This window comes from Ptychodera flava, chromosome 10 (assembly GCF_041260155.1).
Source record: "Ptychodera flava strain L36383 chromosome 10, AS_Pfla_20210202, whole genome shotgun sequence".
NCBI lineage: Eukaryota > Metazoa > Hemichordata > Enteropneusta > Ptychoderidae > Ptychodera > Ptychodera flava.
Window position 1 is genome coordinate 42,088,839 of NC_091937.1, and position 20,165 is coordinate 42,109,003.

General features: G+C 37.5%; 1 protein-coding gene across 3 annotated transcripts; it reads right to left on the reverse strand.

Annotated features, from left to right (window-relative positions):
- Window positions 1-3,532: 3,532 nt before the first annotated feature.
- On the reverse strand, window positions 3,533-17,722 carry LOC139142879 (uncharacterized). Of its 3 annotated transcripts, none has more exons than XM_070713059.1 (4): window positions 17,597-17,722; window positions 11,791-11,936; window positions 11,191-11,261; window positions 3,533-10,866 (listed from the first exon to the last, which is right to left on the reverse strand). In XM_070713059.1, exons 3-4 carry the CDS (start codon window positions 11,243-11,245, stop codon window positions 9,263-9,265), a joined length of 1,659 nt encoding a protein of 552 aa, XP_070569160.1. In that variant the 5' UTR covers window positions 11,246-11,261; window positions 11,791-11,936; window positions 17,597-17,722; the 3' UTR covers window positions 3,533-9,262. The 3 variants fall into 3 exon arrangements, with proteins under 3 accessions (XP_070569160.1, XP_070569159.1, XP_070569161.1); XM_070713058.1 differs by lacking the exon at window positions 17,597-17,722 and adding an exon at window positions 14,337-14,497; XM_070713060.1 differs by lacking the exon at window positions 17,597-17,722 and adding an exon at window positions 12,249-12,725.
- Window positions 17,723-20,165: the final 2,443 nt, after the last annotated feature.

Genomic DNA, 20,165 nt, shown 5'->3' on the forward strand with positions numbered 1-20,165 from the left:
ATTATTGGCTGGTTGTTTGTGGTTCTTGTCAACCAGCCCTACTAGTATATGGTCATTACCAAGTTAGCATAATGATATCTGGACTCCAAATGCAAACCGCTAACTTCTGAAAAGTAATTACTCCGTTATTCAGCAACTCATGGTTTTTTATCTACATGTGCTTTTAATACAGTAATTTGAAATAACCAAACAGAAGCAATTCCAAACTATTTCTTACCTGAATGAGCTTCTCTTTGATGTAGATAAGTAATGTAATGTAATAATTTTTGTGTCACTTTGTTGTTGGAAGCTAAACTGCTTCACAAATAGCTCCCTCTAGAGCCAGGACTTGGATAGCAAATAATGTTGAGTTTTTCCTACGCCATGATGTCACGGATGCTTTACGACTGAAACTCTTACGAACACTAGTGATCAGCTTTGCAAGATGTAAACTGGCAGTTATGAGGCTGGCCTAGTCATCCGCTGTCGTTGTCTCTGATCTAGCTCTTGTTTGTAAAGATCATGATTTCATTTGGTCCCCATCTCTTGCGTACATTTAGCGCTTCTCTTTCCTTGGCCATGAATCTTTTATTTGTACTGGCTTTGGCGGTCGCTCACTTTGTCTATAAGTTACTTATTACCACCTTAATTGTTATAGTGTTTATTAAGGTAGAACACACCTCAGGGACAGATATTTGGACTCAAACTTTTAAATTTTTTTCTGATCTATCACTTGCGCAGGCTCATTTTAAAACTCTTGGTGTAAGAAAACTTTTTACCCTAGTAGTTTTTTGAAAATCAAAATTTTTTTTCCATAGAGTTAACACAGGGATGCATGGCGGCCATTTTGAATTTCAAATATCAGTAAATCTTGGGTAATTTGTTTCTCTAGTACTAACGCTTGCACGGTGACGTGCAATATTTATTCTTGAATTTGAAAGAGAATGGTTGAAAGATTCCATGCGGAAAGTTTGAGCGAAAGTTCAAGTCTTTCACTTTCGAGGCACATACTACCTTAAAACACAATTATCAGCCAGTAGACTCCAGAAAAGTCCTTACAGCGGCAAATTAAGCAACGCTCTTACTGTTCCTGTTGGCATGTTTTGTTTACAAGAAATAGCTTTCCCTGAATGAAGTTGCAATTACAATTTGAATGCAACTTCCTGACCGCAGAATGTGGAATGTGATATGCAAATTAACCCTTTTCAACAATGCAACAATCCAACTGGCTTCAGTATCAAGGGATGCATACCATGCATCTGTAATTGTTACAAAAACAAGTTTCCTGTCTGAATTCTTAAAACTTTTCAGAAAAGAAAATGTTGACAATTTGAACTGATATACCGTTACTAGAGAGATTTCCTTCTATTCGCATTACTGAGCACTTCTTCTGTAATATAGCTTTTTAGAAACGACCACTGAACGAACAAAAGGGATTGAATGTATGGTGAAAAAGCAGTTTAAACCTTTCGTTTAAACCATAGTACGTTACAGGCTCAGTGTTTTTTCAGTGGATGGTGAAAACACAACTGGTGCCACAAGGCTCCAGATGCAACCTATCACTTCATTAAATCTGTGAACACCAAAAGAAAAAACTGTTACATTCAAATTGTTCATGCTTATATCCAATTTTTCAGCATATTTGTCCATTTTCAAGAAGTAATATTTCTTTGTATGAATGGTCTTTCATGGTAAAACTAAAATACTTATTTTTGGTTACTCACAATCTGAAATGCACATATTGAAAAAAAAAACGATTTTGCATGTATTTTGAAGTAATACGTTTTGACAAGTTTGATGCAAGACATGTACGTTATCAGTAAAACCTGTTGATCGCTGTTTAATGTAAATTAGCTGTGCATACCCCTTTAGAGTTGCACATGCCGATCCATCTCCTGTACTGTGTATATGAATCAACCTGCACCCTGGAAAACACAGAAGGGTTTTAATTAAAACATGGACGGTAGTTTTTGATTGAAAAACACCAGGACTAGAGCAGGAAATCCAGTCAGCTTTAATGGGTCCATTCATAGGTCAGAATTGCAGTACTACACTTCAAGGGGCTGGTTCCCTATTTACACAGCGCTCCATATAATCCCAGTGGAGCATGTGTTGACACTTCACAGCAGTTTCAGCATCAACATTCAATTTTGACTGCACCCTACTGCGGTCACTCGTTGTGGTATGAATGGACGTGAGCACTTCACTGTAATCCCACCTTGGTCTCTACAATTACACAATCTAGGCCACATCACGCTGTGGTCTCCCTGCATGGCTAGCGACTTTGTAGAAAGGCTGTACATTGGTCAACAGTTCACTGCGCGGGATTTCAGTCATTTCAAATTAAAGTGAAACCTGTGTACTACAGACACCCTTGGAAATGCCACGTGTCTATAGTAGAAGGTATTGTCAATAGAAAGCTAAAATTTTATTCAATTTGTTCACTTTGGGCTTGAAAAGTCTGTTCATGATGGGTGCCTGTGTGGACAGTTTAACGCCAGCTATTACCTTTGATGTATTGTCCAACAGTTTTGCAGCGTGTTTGAAAGGTTACATATGATTGGTCGATTTGCCACTATTCACAGCAACTTAGGGAGTCTATTTGTATTATTAAATTATAAGGGTAAGATTCTGTCAACCAATTGGATAACAGCTTCCAAATCACTGGGACACTTATAAAACAAAATTTCTTGTCAACTTCCAAAATCATGTGACCATGCCACATGTTCAACCATAGACTGTCCATGATTAAGCTGGTCAACACAGCACTTTGTGCTATGTCTGATGTTATTATCGATGACAGTCATACTGAATTGTAGCCTAGACTTCAGTTTGTATATCATTACAAGCATTGCGTATTACATATTAGCCCAAACATGGGACTATGTGCCTGAGGGTAGGTGATGATTTGCCGGCCCGTTATAATGAAGGCAAATGGTCTCTTGCCTCAAGGGTATATTGTCCTTTCTTTGGGTGGTTTTTTATTACATGCCTTTCTTACTTTAGTTTTCACACCAAATTTTTCACTTTACATACAAATGACGATCATTTAATTTACTTCCATGTTAGACAAGAATCTGTTGAAAAACCAGAACCATTTTCATCATCAAACGGCGCATTGATATATTGAAATCACTGTTACGCAGTTTATCAAAATCTTTATGCATAATGTCGTAAAAACAGTATTTCCTAAAATTTGATCACTTTTTAAATCCCGAAGTTGTAAAACTGAAAATAGTTCCTGTTCACTTGCAGTCAAATTATGATTGTATGCGGCCCGTGATGTTATCAATTAGTTATCGTTGAATCCTAAGGAGAGTGTGATGTTCGATATACGAAGCATGTAATAATATTCATAATGTACTGTGCTTGCAAGGATATTTGTGTTTCAACACACTTTGGGAAGTAAAATGAAAACATCAGCATGTTCTGTGGAACAAAATAATGAAACTGTTATAAAAAACAATAGCTAGTGTCCTATGGTAACTGTGTATCAGGAGAACTGATGTATTGTTAACTTAACCTTGATAAAGCCTGCACTTCAAAGATGATCTAAAACTAACATCTTTTATTGTCAGCGTCATCATGAGTACAAGCACTGGCAAAATACAACACTTTTCTTCTGAAACAATCTTCACAAAACGATCAAAATGCCAAAAAAACTTTAAAATATAGACTTCTATGAGATAAAATATCTTTTACAAAACATGAAAACGAAACTTTTTGCATTTTTTGTTCAGTTTACAGGCAGGTAAACCTAAAGTTTTCAGATGCAAGTCGTAAAAAAAAACAATAATAAACACTACACAATAATTTAAAAGTCTCCTAGAATCAGTAAGTAGGCCTATAAGATATAAAACATGAAAATGAAAGTAAAAATAACTACCATCTACTTTTAACTTATGAATTGTCTAAGTAACAGTAAACCTCTATAACTACAAAACATGCATTCTTCAAAATACTGCTTTGTAAAATCATGTATCTGGCAGTTCTGAAATTGCTAAACGTTTGCTTTGCTTTACTATGTGAGGAACAAAGATAGTTAGGCTGACAAAACTGTGATACAAATGTTTCAGTCTTAACCTACTCACCCCTACTTCCTGGTGAACAGGTCCACACTCACCACTGATAACAATGGGTTTGGGCAAAACCATGGAGGAGAAAGGGTTAAAGCTCCATTCGCTGTAACTTTTGATCTACTTTCTAGTATTTGTACTTTGTTTATAAAAATGCAGTTTCTTGTTCTGCCGGCCAATCATGTCCAAAATAGTGTGTTATGCCAATCTTATTGTTGAAAAAGTAAATTTAATTCTGGACTAGAATTCGTTTGTCAACAATGACACACTATATTGCATTACACATGTTGTGCCAGTATGGCTAATGCTTGGTATTGCAATTTACTAAAGGGAAAAGAATAAACACTATCTATTTGTTTTCAATAACAAATACACTGAAAATATCATGAAAAGTTATGGCTATTGCCCCTTTAAAGTAACTGAGAACTAAAAGAATGTATGGTATACTTGGATGACGGTTGTCCTTTCCATCACAAGTTCTGAAGACTTTGTTATCATGCTAAATCTTGGTTAGGCATGACAATTCTACGGTAGAAAAGCTGAAAACTTGTGTACATCAAGATTTGGCAATACAACACAGTACCAATCTATTTACTCGGTATTGTTGGTTTGGAAACTATTTTGAAAGTAACTGACCTTTATAACATAACATGAAAGAAGTCGATGCTATTGTGTAATAATTTATAATGCCCTAATTCCTAGGATGTCATAATGCCCTATTCTTGTGATAACTTTGAAATATGTTAAAACATTTCTCACTTAAAATTGCAAGACTAAGAATACTGTGTGCAGTACAATTTAACACTGAATTTATGCTGTCTGTAACTAATATAAAGGTAGAAAAAGATATGACAGCAAGACTGAAAACTACTACATTGAACAAATTTCCAATCAATATAATCCTAGGGGGTCAAGTAGCTTCACAGAGCTATGGGAGGACCCTCTAAGAATACTCAATTGTGTCACACCATCAATGTGTTCTTAGCAAAACTAAAGACTGGATCTATACTGAATAGTTTTACAAATCAATATAATCCTAGAGGGCCCAGTAGCTTCAAAGAGCTATTGGAAAACCCCCTAAGAAAACTCAATTGTGTCACACTATTATGAGTTGTATTCACAAAACTGAAGAATAATGGGTTTATACTGAACAATTTTACAAATCCATATTATCCTAGAAGGTCCAGTTGCTTACAAAGCTGTGGGAGGACCCCCTAAGAAAACTCCATTGTGTTGTATTATCAATGAGTGGCATTAGCAAAACTGAAGAATACAGGGTGTACACTGAAAAATTTTACAAATCAATATAATCCTAGAGGGTCTAGTAGCCTCACAAAGCTATGGGGAGACCCCCTAAGAAAATCAAACTATTTCCATTATGAAGACTTGACCTAGTGTTTTCAGTTGCAATGACAAGCACCAACCATACACTGTGTATGGCTATTCTCTGAAACAAATTGGTCCAAACATATATAGTTAAGGTTCATTTGAGTAGCTGAAAAACTGGCAGTGAGTTACAATTATTCTGTAATATGAGGTACAAGCTGATAGCATTTTGAATCCACTAATGTCTTACTCATGCTCAGGTTTTAAAGGCAATTTGTCCCGATGATCCCAGACTACAGTTACGTACATTGGGAGAAAATCATGATAAATGGTTGCCTGTTTGTCAGTGAAATTTGGTCAGTCAAATCCCTTCAATCCTCCTGCTTTATGCAGATGAGGCAATCAGATCTTGGTATATCCAATTCATTTCAACTGAAGAATATTACACAAATTGCTGACCAGCAGCCATATTTGATTACACAGCAAAACAAACAGACTCTGAGGGATTTTCATCAGACCATTTTTTATGATCTCACATGACATGAGAATCAGGTTCAGACATCTATAAAGATTTACTGATTGACGAGTAAGAACCTTCTGGGGCTCTTAGTTTTGTTTTGAACTAAAGACCTAACATACAACGTTAATACAAGATCCAATACAGTAACATAAAATTTTCAAAGTTCAAAAGTTCAACATTTGAAAAACTCAAAAATACTACTGTAATTCAAATACTACTTCAAAAAAAAGAACTGTTTAATTCTTCGTAGCATACACTCTTCATAAGTTTTTAGTCTCTTTGGAGTCATTGCAACTTTCAGAAAAACAAGCCTGTCAGCACATTGAGATTGTAAAACCAAAAACCAAAGTGTTGCAAATTGACACTGAAAATATAAAGAGAGTTCTTGACGTCCTCTTTTGAAATTCAAAATGAACTTCAGTATGGAGAGAGAGTCTTAGCTGATGCAGATAAGAACAAAGAGTGCACTGTATAGGATTAAACAAAACAATTAGTCTATCTTAAGTATAATCTCATTTATATCTATGTAAATGTAAAAGGAACCACAAAACACAGACATTTGTTAATCTGACCATAGACAGTAGAGGGGGGACCCCCTCTACTGTCTATGATCCCCCTATTCTGTCTATGATCTGACAGCGACAAGATCCAAAGGTGGGTGTTTTTGAATGTGACAGCAACCCTAGGTGAGAAGCTTTGCACTCTGAAGATAATGATCCTCATTTGAAAACTGAAGATGATATCATGACTATTTTCATTGTAAATAAATTTCTCTAAAAAGTCTTACGGAATGAAGAAAAATTTGTAATCGTTCTCTGGAAGACATTCAGTCAGTGACCACCATACTGTACATACACCAATCATGGCCTGGTGGATGATTGGTTGATCATCAATCATGATTGTTATTGGCCAATTATGATTATGATCATGCGAAGCAAGCCAATGGTACATCCCATTTCTCTCACTCAGACTGGTGACATGATTTCACCAGCATCCTTGTTTGATAAAAGATTGATGCACTACGCATGATTTGCCTTGCAGGATGATGTAGACTTTGTGTAGATACCAACACCACCACACAAACAGAATGAAATCGCTTGTCCTTGGTTAAAGTAAATAGCCCTTTAAAGATGCAAACGCTGATTCCAGTTCAAGAAATTGAAATGATTACGTTTTCAGCACCACCAAATGATTGCCAATAAACTGCTGCTGTTTGTTACCATGGAGATGAAAGTTATACCCTGTGGAATACGGATCATTGACTGAAAAGCAAAGTCACTGATCCAACATGGCAAAGTAACCATCACTCTCACAGTTAGTTTGACCAACTGAAATAAAATCACTCCCCTTCTTTAATCTCTCATACAATCAGTCTTCTCACTGACCTAAGTTTTGCAACAATGTCACATGTACAGTATTTTCTTTGCCAAAAACCTGCACTAAATATTTGTGACTGCCATCAGGTCATACTCATAGTAAAGTAAATTTGAGATTGATAGACTTAGAATAATAATCCTTTAAGTAACAATGTTTGTGATTGGACAAATATAGCTTGATCTATTTCACATAAAATGCTTTTCGATTGGACAAAGTTATGATTGTTCTCAAATGATACCATTTGCAATTGGACAAATTTAACGTGATCTACTGCGAGTAAAATGTTTCTATTTGAACAAAGTCACATTGATTTTTTGTGATTTGACTAATTAAGCATGATCTACTATAACTAAAATGATTGTGATTGGACAAATTAAGCTTGGTCTATTTCAAGTAAAATGGTTCAAGTAAACCAGTTTGTGATTGGACAAATTTAGTATGGTCTCTTTCAAATAAAATTGTGTGATTGGACTAATTTTGCATGATCTGTTTCAAGAAAACTAATTTGTGTGATTGGACTAATTTAGCATGATTGATTTCAAGTAAAATAATTTGTGATTGGACAGATTTAGCATTATCTATTTCAAGTAAACTATTTTGTGATTGGACAGATTTAGCATGATCTATTTCAAGTAAACTAATTTGTGATTGGACAGATTTAGCATTATCTATTTCAAGAGAACTAATTTGTGATTGGACAGATTTAACATGATCTTTTCAAGTAAATGGTTTGTGATTGGACAGATTTAGGATAATCATGTGAAGTTATGTACTTTCACACAATCAAAAAGAATCATAAGGTGTAATCAAATAGTGTGGAGATATCATGCATCAGTTTTTATGAGTTTTTGCAATGACTTATGCAAATATCCAAGCAAGAGAAAATATCCCCTCACGAGTTTGATTTTCAAATTTGGATAGTTATTGTACTCTCTGTGTTTTACAGGAAAATTAATCTTGGATGAATGATTATGGAGGTAGTCTTATCAGTAATTACATGTACATCATACATCACCTTTACTGTAACACTAACATGATCAACATCATCACAACTTCCAATTTTGCTTTTCATGATTTCGTCTAACTTGAAAATAGAACCTGTTGACAACAACTCACTAAGCTTAACACATTACTCTGTGTATGAAATGCTAAAACACGTGTCCTGGAGTACTCAATCGCAGGCGCAAAAATCTAGTTTTACTTGAAAATGTCAAAATAGGCAAACCTCATGTATTTACTTACGTTGAGATTGTTTGGTGTCAGCAATTATAGGAAGACAAACATTAAGGGCTTGACCTTTGACCTACGTGACCTGATTTCCTATATACAGGTCAACGAACTGTACACAAACATAAATGCCTGACCTTTGACCTATATGAACTGGTTCACTGTACACAAGTAAATGAGAAAAATCAGGTCAATATATTCACGAAAGGATTTAACCTAAATATGCTAATATCAAAATTCTGGAGTTATGTGATCACTAAACATATATCTGATTTTAAATCTGTGACCCAACAAAGGGTGTTCATGATGTGAATGAATTTTAATATGTATACTGAGGGAAACTTTGGCAATCTTGTAGCATGTGAAGATGTCCATTTCATTCTCCAGATTTACACTGATTGGTCACACTTTCACGAAGGTAGCCATCTTTGTAATGACCATGGTCAGCAGCAAAACTGTTCAGGTAGCCATGGTAACCGCTGTGGGGGACACCTCTCGACAGCCATGAATGTGGCTGGTATGGCACTGAGGCTAGTGACTGTTGCTGTGGCAACATCGTTGATAAGGGTGATACTGGTAAGGGAAACTCAAAATGCTGGGTTCAGGTTGAGGTCGTTGACCAAGAAAGTCTGTTGTGAGTTATAACCTAGTTTGTATGCAGGTATGTATTGCAGGGTTCTGTGATCTTTCCGTGTATTGGAATGGAACAATGCTGGTACACTGTCCTCAGAATATGTTTGAGTCTTTGAGTGGTATATCAGTTTCTGACAAGACGTACATATCCGTGATTCCATGGCAGTGTTGAGTTGCTTGCATTGGTATTGCTAGATTCTGACATGTTACCACCGATGGCAACATCACTTCGAAGGTCCACACCATTGTTTTCATAGCTCTCTAATTCTGAACCTGTGGCCGACTTGTCTGAAAAGTCTCTGCTTGCATCCCTTGGTGTACACATCCAATAGTCGTTGCTAGAAATGTCAACAGTTCTGCAGATCCTTCTCTTCTTTGCAGGCAAATGTTTTTCCAAGTTTGATCTCTCTATTAAATCGCGTCTGGAGTCTCCTTCACTTTGCTCCTTCCAATCTGGTAACTTTCCATGATACACGTTGCCATAATTTGTATTGCATTCTTCCGATGCTTTGTCCAAGCTTTCATCTGGCAGGAGACACTTCCTTGCACGCCTTGAGTCCCACTTTCTGTACTTAGATTTATAAACCACAGCAGTATTTGAACTTTCCTTGCGTGATAGTCCAGAGCCTTCACTTTCCTTGATGATTTTATCTGCCGTCAGTGAAGATGCACATCGTTTGTCATTGCTCATCACACCCTGTTCATTAACCACTGAACTGTCACTGCCGATATTTTCCTTTTCACTTTTTGGATTTGAACTTTGAAAATTGCCTACAGCATCCTCAGCTTCACTGGCGACATTTTTCCCAGTGTTTCCACCGTTTTGCACAGTCTGTTGTATGATATTCTCCACAAGACAGCCAACAGTCTTACCGTTTGGCTTCTGTTTTAAACCATTCACGTACACCACCGTATCAAGTCCTTCAGAATCATGGATTGTACTGTGTCCATGGTTGCTATATCTTGAATCCTCACTCCTCTGCACAGCCATATTGGCCAACATTTGTATGTTGTCATATGGACTTACATTAGATCTTCTGACGTTCCACATAGCACTACCATCATCATCATCATCATCAAGATTACGTTTGTCTGCTTTAACAGCGGTGCGTTCAAAAGAATCTTTCTCATGTCTATTTGCAGGTTGTCTGTCTGTCTTGCACGATTTTCGGTTGTTATTTGTGTCGACACCTGGCGTCTTGGTAGTCTGTGGTCCAATAGGGTGCTTTCGAGAGCATTCTTCAGTGGTTGGCTCCTCAGTGTATTGGAAAGTCTTGGACTGCATGGCTGTTGAAGAGCTACAGACCACTGGAGTATTTTGATCACATACTGGCACAAAAGTGGAACGTTCTATTGAGTTGCTATGAGATTGCTCTTGTAAGTTGTGAATCCCACTACATCTGGCCATATCAGTTTGATTCCGGTGATAACCAGTGCTGTAGAAGTTTGACCCATTCTGAAACGTCCAGTCCGTCTTTTGCTGCACCACATACTCCACTGGTAGGCTGTAACTTGGTTGAACCCATTTCACTGCAGACATTGGTTCGGCAGACAACTTTACGGCATGGTCGTGAGGGCTGATCCCATATCGGACTTGGTTGTATGCAATGGCACGCTGGTGCAACTCCGTGCAAGAAGGTAGACGTTGAGTCTGTTGCCGTGGAATCATGACGTGAGTGCTCATATTGGTCATGTGACTTCCTGTTTTATCCTGAGAAAGTTGACTCTCTGTAACAACAAGAATTAGTTGCAATTTGTCTGACATGAAAGTTTACTAAGTAATAAAATACAATAGATTATAAGTCTGCTTTAGGTGCATGGAGGTAAGATTGGTGTTCAAAAATCATAAAATATATCATGTATATATTACTCCATCAATTCTGAAGCAAATTTTCATGAGTTTTCAGTCTCTGATGGCCAAAAGATTTCTAAAATATATGTCAGGAGATTTAACCAACAGCCAAACATTCAGATATTTGGTCAAAAGTTAACATAATTTTGACAGAGTTACAATGTCATCATGAAGACTGCAACATTTTCCAAAATACCTACCATTGGTATCTGTGCCAGTGGCTGTCTTTCCTTGTCGCATTTCCATGGCTTCCATCAGATAAAGCACAGATCTACATGCAAAATCACATAAGATAACAGCATGAGATGGTAGGCTGGAATATTATTTTGACTGATGAATACCCACAATGCCTTGCAAAACTCAAATTATTGCGTACCTCAGTAACTTGTGGAGAATTTTAGGTACATGTAATCTATTAAAGTTCCAATGGACAACACTATCTGCAACAGATAAATGAGCGTTTTACTGAGAGATTCGCTGAGCTCAGTGTTGCTCTAACTTTACTGTTGTCAAGGGCAGTACACAGTAAATTCTGCATCTGTTCATGTAACTGCACTTTCCTTTTGACATATCAATATAATTACATCAGGGAACGATGGTATAGGCTTGCCACTTGTATACCTATGTACAGTACTCTAACCTTTGAATAAAGTCTGACTGTACTGACGATTGGACATTTTTTTAAGAAGCGTAGCTATGGTATGTGAAGTAAAGAAAAATATCCAGCAATAGATGAATACTGAGATGAAAGTCTTGAAATTCTTGTCAAGAAAGTAAATATCAATAAATATTACTCTCACCTGCTGATCTCAACAAGAAGAAACAAAGAATCTTTTCCTTGACACAAAAGTTTTCCCTACTTGTATCAGACTTCCACTCAGTCAATACAGCCAGGTGAATATATGGATTTGCCTCATTCAATTTGATGAACTTGGCAGGATCATGTCTGAATGAAAAAAACAGTAACGCAAAAGTTATGAAATAGAAAGTTTGCTGAAAAAATTAATATTTTGACTGTACAAGATCCCTATCTGCACCAAATACCAATACAATGTAACACATACCAAAACAATGAAAGTTTTTAAACTCTAGTTCACACATTTACAAAAGGAAATTTTCAACTTCTCCTTCGTGACCCCGAACAACAATCCAGGTTATACTGTGGCCATTTTGGATTGGCGAATTCTCTAAAATTTCCCAAATGTCTTTCTCCCACATCTTGTTGGTCTGAGGATAAAACATTTCAAAACAGACATACGGTATTGCTTGCCAAATTACAACATCGTCATCTTTCCATTCTTGCGAAAATCTGAACTGTTTGTCGGTCACTTGTTGCACATTGGCCTCGGCGTCAGTAACTGTGGTATGGCTATTCAGACCAAATACGGGTTTAAACTTGTAAGGGGTTGACCATTACATCTTGGGAGGGAGGGGCAGTCAAAAAAGACAACAACGGAAGCAAAAAATCTGTAGAGTGAAAAATCGCAAAAAAAATGAAGCCATGTTTGAATAAATAAAGTATTCACATGAAGGCCAGCTGAAAAAAATATGGAAATTCAGAAAAGTGTACATGACATTCAAATCAAAAACATCAAATTTTTGAACATAAAAATTGTGCACGTTGGCATTGTGATCCAACCCTTTCTCGGAAGACACATGGTCCGTCCCTAGATGTTCATGAAAACGACAGCTGCAGACAATTGCGTACAGTCAACAGCCTGGCATCTCCAAAACCACATCCGGGGACACAAGGCTTTGATTGGCAACATGAACTATGACCCATAAAGCGTATTGGCGTGACCTTGGTCCAGCCACTTCCCTGTCAATAATTGTACCGTTGGGTTTTGCATATGGGTGTCTGTGAAACAACAAGACATAACAGTCCCTCACATGCCTTAAACCACAAAATGACATTGAGCCAACAGCACTAGCTTAGTCTACGCTTTGACAGATCCTGGTAGAATACTATGCCATGGATACCAAGGTTGAATCACACTGTCGTGATGAGGGGAAACGATGAGAAATAACCAGGCCCTCACGTCTGCCTTCGGTGAAAATCAAGTGCTACGTGTACACGTCATGAGATCAAACCAACCATAGTTTAACACTCGTCCATGCCAAGCACAGACTAAAAGCACAATGTAATCAGCTATGTGTGACAATATAAACTAACAAAAACAGCCATTAGGAAATGTTGATAGTCTACACTCATTCTGATAAAATTCCTTCTTTGTTGTAACGCATCAAAATTTACACAATGTACAGTGAAGAGAAAATCAAAGTACGACTCTGCTTCTTAGTATTCAGAAAAAAACCCTGAATATTCCAGTAAAACAAAGCAGTTGAAAGCACGGTCTGGGTGAACCAGGTCTGATTTTCAAATATGTTGACTTCCTGTTTACTGTAAAGAAACCAATATAAATGGTATGGGTTTTGTTCTTCATGTGAGGTACCACGCCATGATGCCATGGCTTTCTGCGTAACAACGCCATGATGCTGTAAGATTTCTGACACTTAATTAGCCACCACCAAGCATTCTCATCATCATTGTAGGATTAAAGATTACTGGAGTGAATTAACATTACACCATTATTCAATGAACTAATATGCTTAAAAAAGTTTTTATCCTCCAGCTAAATAGCTTTGCTCAAGAAAATTGACAACTAATCTCCTGAAACTGATATTAACAAACCACCACGTGGGTGGAGGGTGGGGGTGTTAATCATCATATATTTGCATTAGGGACAACCATGGTCCCTCCCCATGGGAAAACATAATCCATAGAAATTACTACTATGGCCAAGCTGACATTATATATTATCAGTCAATCTACAATAAGTAAATAAATTTCTTTCACAATATTGACATGGTAAACACAAATATTCATTTAAGTTTTTCAAAAGATTACATATAAATCAACCTGCTCACGATATCATCTCAAAGTGGTTCTTTAGTCACTTAACATGTAGCATCTGTTTGATTTCCTCAATAAATATATTTTTATGCAAAAATCATATAGTTTTATTTATCAATAAATTTATACATTTACATAAAATGCAAATCAACTGACTAATCGCCAAAAGAGAAAATTCTCTGGCCTAAATTGTGCACTATTATGGTATATGATCTAAAACCACTGAAATACTGTCAAAAAATACAGGGTATGTAACACATCCCAAAGAGACTTAGGGATGAAAGGAAAGCAACTGCTCATACTTCTAGTTCTACTGGGGAAGTGGTCACAAAACAAAACCAGAGAACCTGGATTTAGCGTCAGGATGTCTTAAAAGGCAGACGGTTTTGATGCATGGTGCAAATGCACATGTATCAACTTATGCATACCCACCGTCTACGTGATTCTTCGACAGTGCACCATGAATATCAGATGCATGCTGGGTATTAAATGGCACTTATGGCGCCAGATCTCATTGTATCATTGGAGTTCAAAGGGACCGCACTCCGCATGCACTGCACCGACGACGTGTCAATTTTGGGAGCTGATCAATTCATACAAATGAGAATTTTCAAAGTTGCACATGACGGTAATATCAATCCTATTGTTCCATTTGGTTTTGTAAAACTTGTTCCATAAGGTTTTCATCACAGACGATGGACGCGTATTAACTGGGTTACGTTTTCAGTCTCAACATCAAAGAACTTTGGCACAGAAAAGGTTACTTGCAGTGATCTCTTCCGTTCACAATATGCTGTCAATCACTGCAGCTGACCAATGGGAAACATTGTTTCTTAAAATCATTGATGCATAAAACACAACAACAAGGAGGTACAAGAATCTTCAGCATAGTCATTGGTGTCAGCAACGCTCTTCCATGATACTATTCAAAATTAACAATTTGATGCAAATTCAGTGATCCTACAACTGTGCATGTGATTTCAACGTCAACGTATCAAACATACTGATGCAAATGTACACAATACTCCGAGTTCAGTGCTGGAAAGAGTTTATTCCTATCTGGGGATGTGTTAATCCAAAACATCTTTCTTTGCATGTCAAAAGAACAGGGTAAGACTAACACAGTACGTGCCCGATTTAGTATGAGAACAACAACAAGATGGCGCGAATAGGCTCACTGCAATGAGACAACTTGAGTCAAAGTTTTCAGTTTTGTTTCCTAGGTTGATTTATTTGTCTTCCATCATTCATCATCATGGGAATGATGATACATCGTCAGATAGGACATGATCTTTCTCGCCTTCTGTGATAACTTCAGTGGAACCAAGGAGGAGATTGTCTCTCCTCCTCTCCCCCCCCAGCTCATTTTAATATGACCGGGCAATAGGTCACTATAGGTTATTCAGTAGCACTGGCCGCGGCATGCACGGCAGTCCTTCATTTTGATGACGAAATCTTGAAATGGGCGCCCTCGCCATTGGTAGAAAAACCGCGCATTTACCAAAGTTGGGCAAGTACAACTGAAAAAATGAGGTGCTAGTATCATAAGAGGGTGTTCAACTTGGTATCTTAGAAAAACGTTCTACTCATCGTTTGCGTTGGTACACGCGCCAATGCGACACTAATAGCATGCATGCCAGTGCCGGGTCAGAAGTTCACCCACTCCGGTAGTACGTAACATTAGGGACGGACCATTAGATCTTGGGAGGGGGGGGTGGTCAAAAACAGAAAAAAAAAATTTTCAGAGCAAAAAGTTAGGAAAAAAAAAATCTTCAAACTAGTTTGCAAAATAAAAAAAAAATAAATCAGAAGACAAAGGCGTAAAAAAAAAATCTGCAAAAGTCTTTAAAATTTTGAATTTTTTTAGATTTTACCGACAGAAAGCAACTTTCTGTATTTTTTAGTACATCCTCCAGGCACATTTTTCATTGTAATTTATACATTTAGAGTGACTGTATCCCTATACTGGAAGTTGTGATTATCTTAGCTTTTCAGGACTTTTGTATTCTGATCACTTGAAAATTATGAAATTATAGAGCCTGTTTTCTACTTGTTTCCTGCGTACAAACCAAGCAGGTACACTAGGTAAAACATTGAAACTATGGTATGGTTGTCAAGACAGAAAGTTGTATTGCCTTTTAAGATCAAGGTAAACAGATGCAGGCTACATCAGTTTCATTTTTTTCACAGCATTTTATTGCAATGATGAATGCAAGAATGGCTGAACAAGTAGAAACACGTCAATAATGATAAAACAACATATCAAGTCATTATGTATTATTTTGCTTTTAAAAAGGCATTTTCAATTCTTTTTTCTCAAAAAACAGCCTCAAAAAACAACAGCAACACATGTTTTAACATTAAACAATACACTACGTAGAATGCCATCTATCCAACAAATCCAACACAAAAACACACAAAAGGGTTGAACTTTGAAAGTTTCTCGATAGCAAATACTGAATAAATCTGCATGAATAATCGTTTTTTGTGTAGCAATTTCAAAGAAATTGGACAAGCCCTTTCAGAGAATACAGATTTTTTTACCATGAATGGCATAAATTGCCCTAAAAAGACAAATATTGAAATTTCACCACATCTATACACACATCCAATCAATTTGGACATGCTGCTACAGAGAAATAGATGTTTTGATCAAAAAAGTGCATCAATTGCTCTAAAAACACAATATGCAATTTTAACTATATTATTTAGCTTATTTTAGCTTCTCAGCTTGTCAAAATCAATTGTAAATCATGAGATATGCATGATGTTTGGTGGGGTGAATGTAGGCATTTCACCACGCAGTAGAAAGGGAAGCCAGGAAACCAAAATAGTCAATTTTCAAAACTTATAGGAAGCTACTGAGGAGCAAGAAGACCATGTTTCAGAGGAAGATGTGTTATCCGAAAAAAATGCTCCCAAAGTGCCACCAAATAACACCATTTTTATCTCTATTTTTCAAAAGCTCCAACAGCAGGAGGGGGACACCCCCCTCCTGACCTCCCCCCGCAAAAATACTCCCCAAGTGCCACCAAATAACACCATTATAATCTCTATTTTTCAAAAGCTCAAACGGCAGGAGGGGAACCCCCTCCTGACCACCCCCCGCAAAAATACTCCCCAAGTGCCACCAAATAACACCATTTTAATCTCTATTTTTCAAAAGCTCCAACGGCAGGAGGGGGAAACCCCCTCCTGACCTCCCCCCGCAAAAATACTCCCCAAGTGCCACCAAATAACACCATTTTAATCTCTATATTTCAAAAGCTCCAACAGCAGCAAGGGGACACCCCTCTCCTGACCTCCCCCCCCCCCCCCCGTGACCGCTTGTGGTGCTTGGCACCACATCTTTGTGACATCTTTGCGACGAACTAAAAAAAATTATAAATCTGAAAATTTACTCTGAAAAAAAAATTTGCACAGCTAATCTCAATTGGAAAAAAAAAATTTCAGAAATTTACAATAGTAAAAAAAAAATTTTCACAATTTCATTGTGACCACCCCCCCTCCCAAGGTCTAATGGTCCATCCCTTACGCAAACCTATATCTCATGTCAACTTTGGTCATTCATTTTGAATCACGCGCACGTTGAATGCAAAGATTCAGAAGGCGCAACCTGTCTGCCTTTGCCCCGCTATCAAACGGCACGCTTACATTCTTCACAGTTTCTAATCTATCTCAGGTCTACTCACATGTCCTCATCTTTGTTCGGTGTCTTCAATTCACTTCTAACCAATTTCGGAAGTGATGTGTTCAGCAGCTCCTTGACATCTACGGACGTCTGACCCAAACTCCTTCGTATAGATTCGCCGTGTGTGATCGATAGGGGGCGTAAATCACTTGAAGTCGTTGGCGGGCCAAGCAAGGCTGGCTATTCCTTTCCCTTTGCTGAAAAACAGTAACCGACCACACATTCTGGAGGTTGCATCATAGAAAAAAATAGTTGTATTGATATGTTGAAAGAGGTGGCACTGAAATACGCGTGAATTTGTGGTGCAAAGCTTTCCAAATATGGACTCAAGCCTCGTGTTTTGAAAAAAATATGGAGGTAGAACAAGAACTTATCTTTATAAGTTCATATTTCCGGTTTATCTTTACTTCATTCTTTTGTTGCCCGGATTAAAATGATTAGATTATGTAATGGACAAAAACCAAAGCAAAAAGTTGCCAACACACCTACAACTCAACCTTTCATTCATGACCGTTGACATAGAATCTTTCGGGAATCTTTCAATATTTATAGTTTAACTTATTGATAAAATTTTCATAATATTTTAATACTTCCAATTGACACGTACAGCGTACAGTTCTACTTCCAAAGTCACGTTCAAATCCCTAGTGTCCAACCTGTCAACACAGGTGACATATGTGACATGTCCAGTGTTTGCCAACCGAATTTCAAGGCGGACTTTCATTGCACACTGTACAAAATCCTTTGTGTTTGAATAGCCAATTGACCTGCTTCGTGTTTCAATATACAATTTTCCAAAGAAGGAAAATTTTCTTTTTTACAGATTAGAAATAAATAATAGCAATATTATAAAAGATTACTGCTAGCGTCCTGGCTTAATTTTTTTTTTTTTTTTTTTTTTTAGAGTTTGTCAAAGGAAAGTTGGCAGTCCGAAGTTACAAACTACACATGTAACTCATAAGGTGATTGGTAACGAAGTAAATTAATTGACTTATCATTGGCCAGCTAAGATCGCATTAAAATCATTGGCTAAAGAGATTCAAAATGTCTCACGTGAGACTAAATTACAGAAAAGTGTGTTTCCGGTACATCTAAATGTCGAAAAAACATCTCCATAGCTATAATAAAGTGGTGGTAAATTTTGCAGCAAACGCAAAGCTTAAAGTTGAGGGACAGATATGATGGACCAACCTGGAATTGACAGTAACAGGGACCCGGGAATGAGTAATATTGAATTAGAGCCTAAAGTTGCTCGATACGATACGGGGAAAGTAAAATTGCATATGCTTTCGTAAATGCGTTTCCCTTTCAAGCCGGGTAGGCGTTTCTCTCTCTCTCCTCTCTCTCTCTCTCTCTCTCTCTCTCTCTCTTGACCATATCTAGAACGGAATTCCTGGATCTCATAACCAATTGTGAGCCATGCAAAGAGACTGTCATTACAGATTTACTGGTATGTGTGTAATTTTACAACCATCACTCTTGTGCTGTCGTCATCGTGGGCAATCTAAAAAGACAAATATCACAGACATAGCACAAAGTAAACCAGCTCTTTTACTTTTCTTTTGTTGTTACAAAGGCAAAGAATACATCCGAATCATCGCATTTCCGTTCGAAGTAAACAAATGGGAAGTCTGAAAATGTGTCTGGAATGTTAATGCGTATTTCAAGGGGTCAATAGTAGGTGGATAGAAAGACTGGACGCCCGAAGGCACGCCTCAGAATTAATCCACGGAGCGATTGGTCGGAAAGCGCCCTCAGGCAAAGAATCTTTCAGTTTAATAGTCGACTGAATGTGGTCTGCATTCTTGTTATCCTCTGCTGTTGTGCCACTGTTATTGTCGCAACTGTTGTTGCAATGATGATGATGATGAGATGATGATGATGATAATGATGACGACGACCAATGACGATATCGCCACTGTCCAATTTATGTTTCCATGTGTAAATATTACAATATGGAACAATTAAACCCGATAACAACTTCCGTTGGAGACTAGATGCTGGTATTGCAAAACAGGAACATCTGGCAAGTCAATAAGGATAACTAACATCATCGATGTTCGTTTTGTATGTTTTCCTTTATATAGCTTTAGCATACTTTCCTTAAAATGCTCAACGACCAATGAAATTATTTGTCTTAAGTTGCATGTCAAAAATACATTGCTATTTTCCACGGTCCCTGTATTTCCCCATGTTTTACGATAGCTCTAGGTGGGTTAGCTGCTGTACTGTAGCTCGAGGTTTTGCCAGGGTAGTTAGGTCGGAGGGCAGTTACGGGTGGTGGGTGCCTTTATCAGTGTGGTACAGTTGTGGTACACCCTTCTCTCTGTGTATACCACACAGACCATTCCAGGCACCTGTGGGGTTGGTAAGTTACGTCTCCCAACAGTACACGATGGGCGTCGAACACGCCCCTGGAAAAATCAGATTTGTATCGATAATCTTTCCTGAGCTGCAGCTTGTGTTGATTGTGGTTTCGAAGAATGAAGAGAAAATCGGGTTCGACCTTTTCCTTTTGGTGCACATCGACGATTAAATTGTCCTTATATCAAAGTGAATGGACACCATTT

Bases quoted from the DNA above. Each gene is read 5' to 3' on its own strand.
- LOC139142879 (XM_070713059.1), bottom strand. From the start codon at position 11,245: ATGGAAGCCATGGAAATGCGACAAGGAAAGACAGCCACTGGCACAGAT. The intron at 10,867-11,190 runs GTAGGTATTTTG...TTGTTGTTACAG, and splicing joins CACTGGCACAGATACCAATG to AGAGTCAACTTTCTCAGGAT.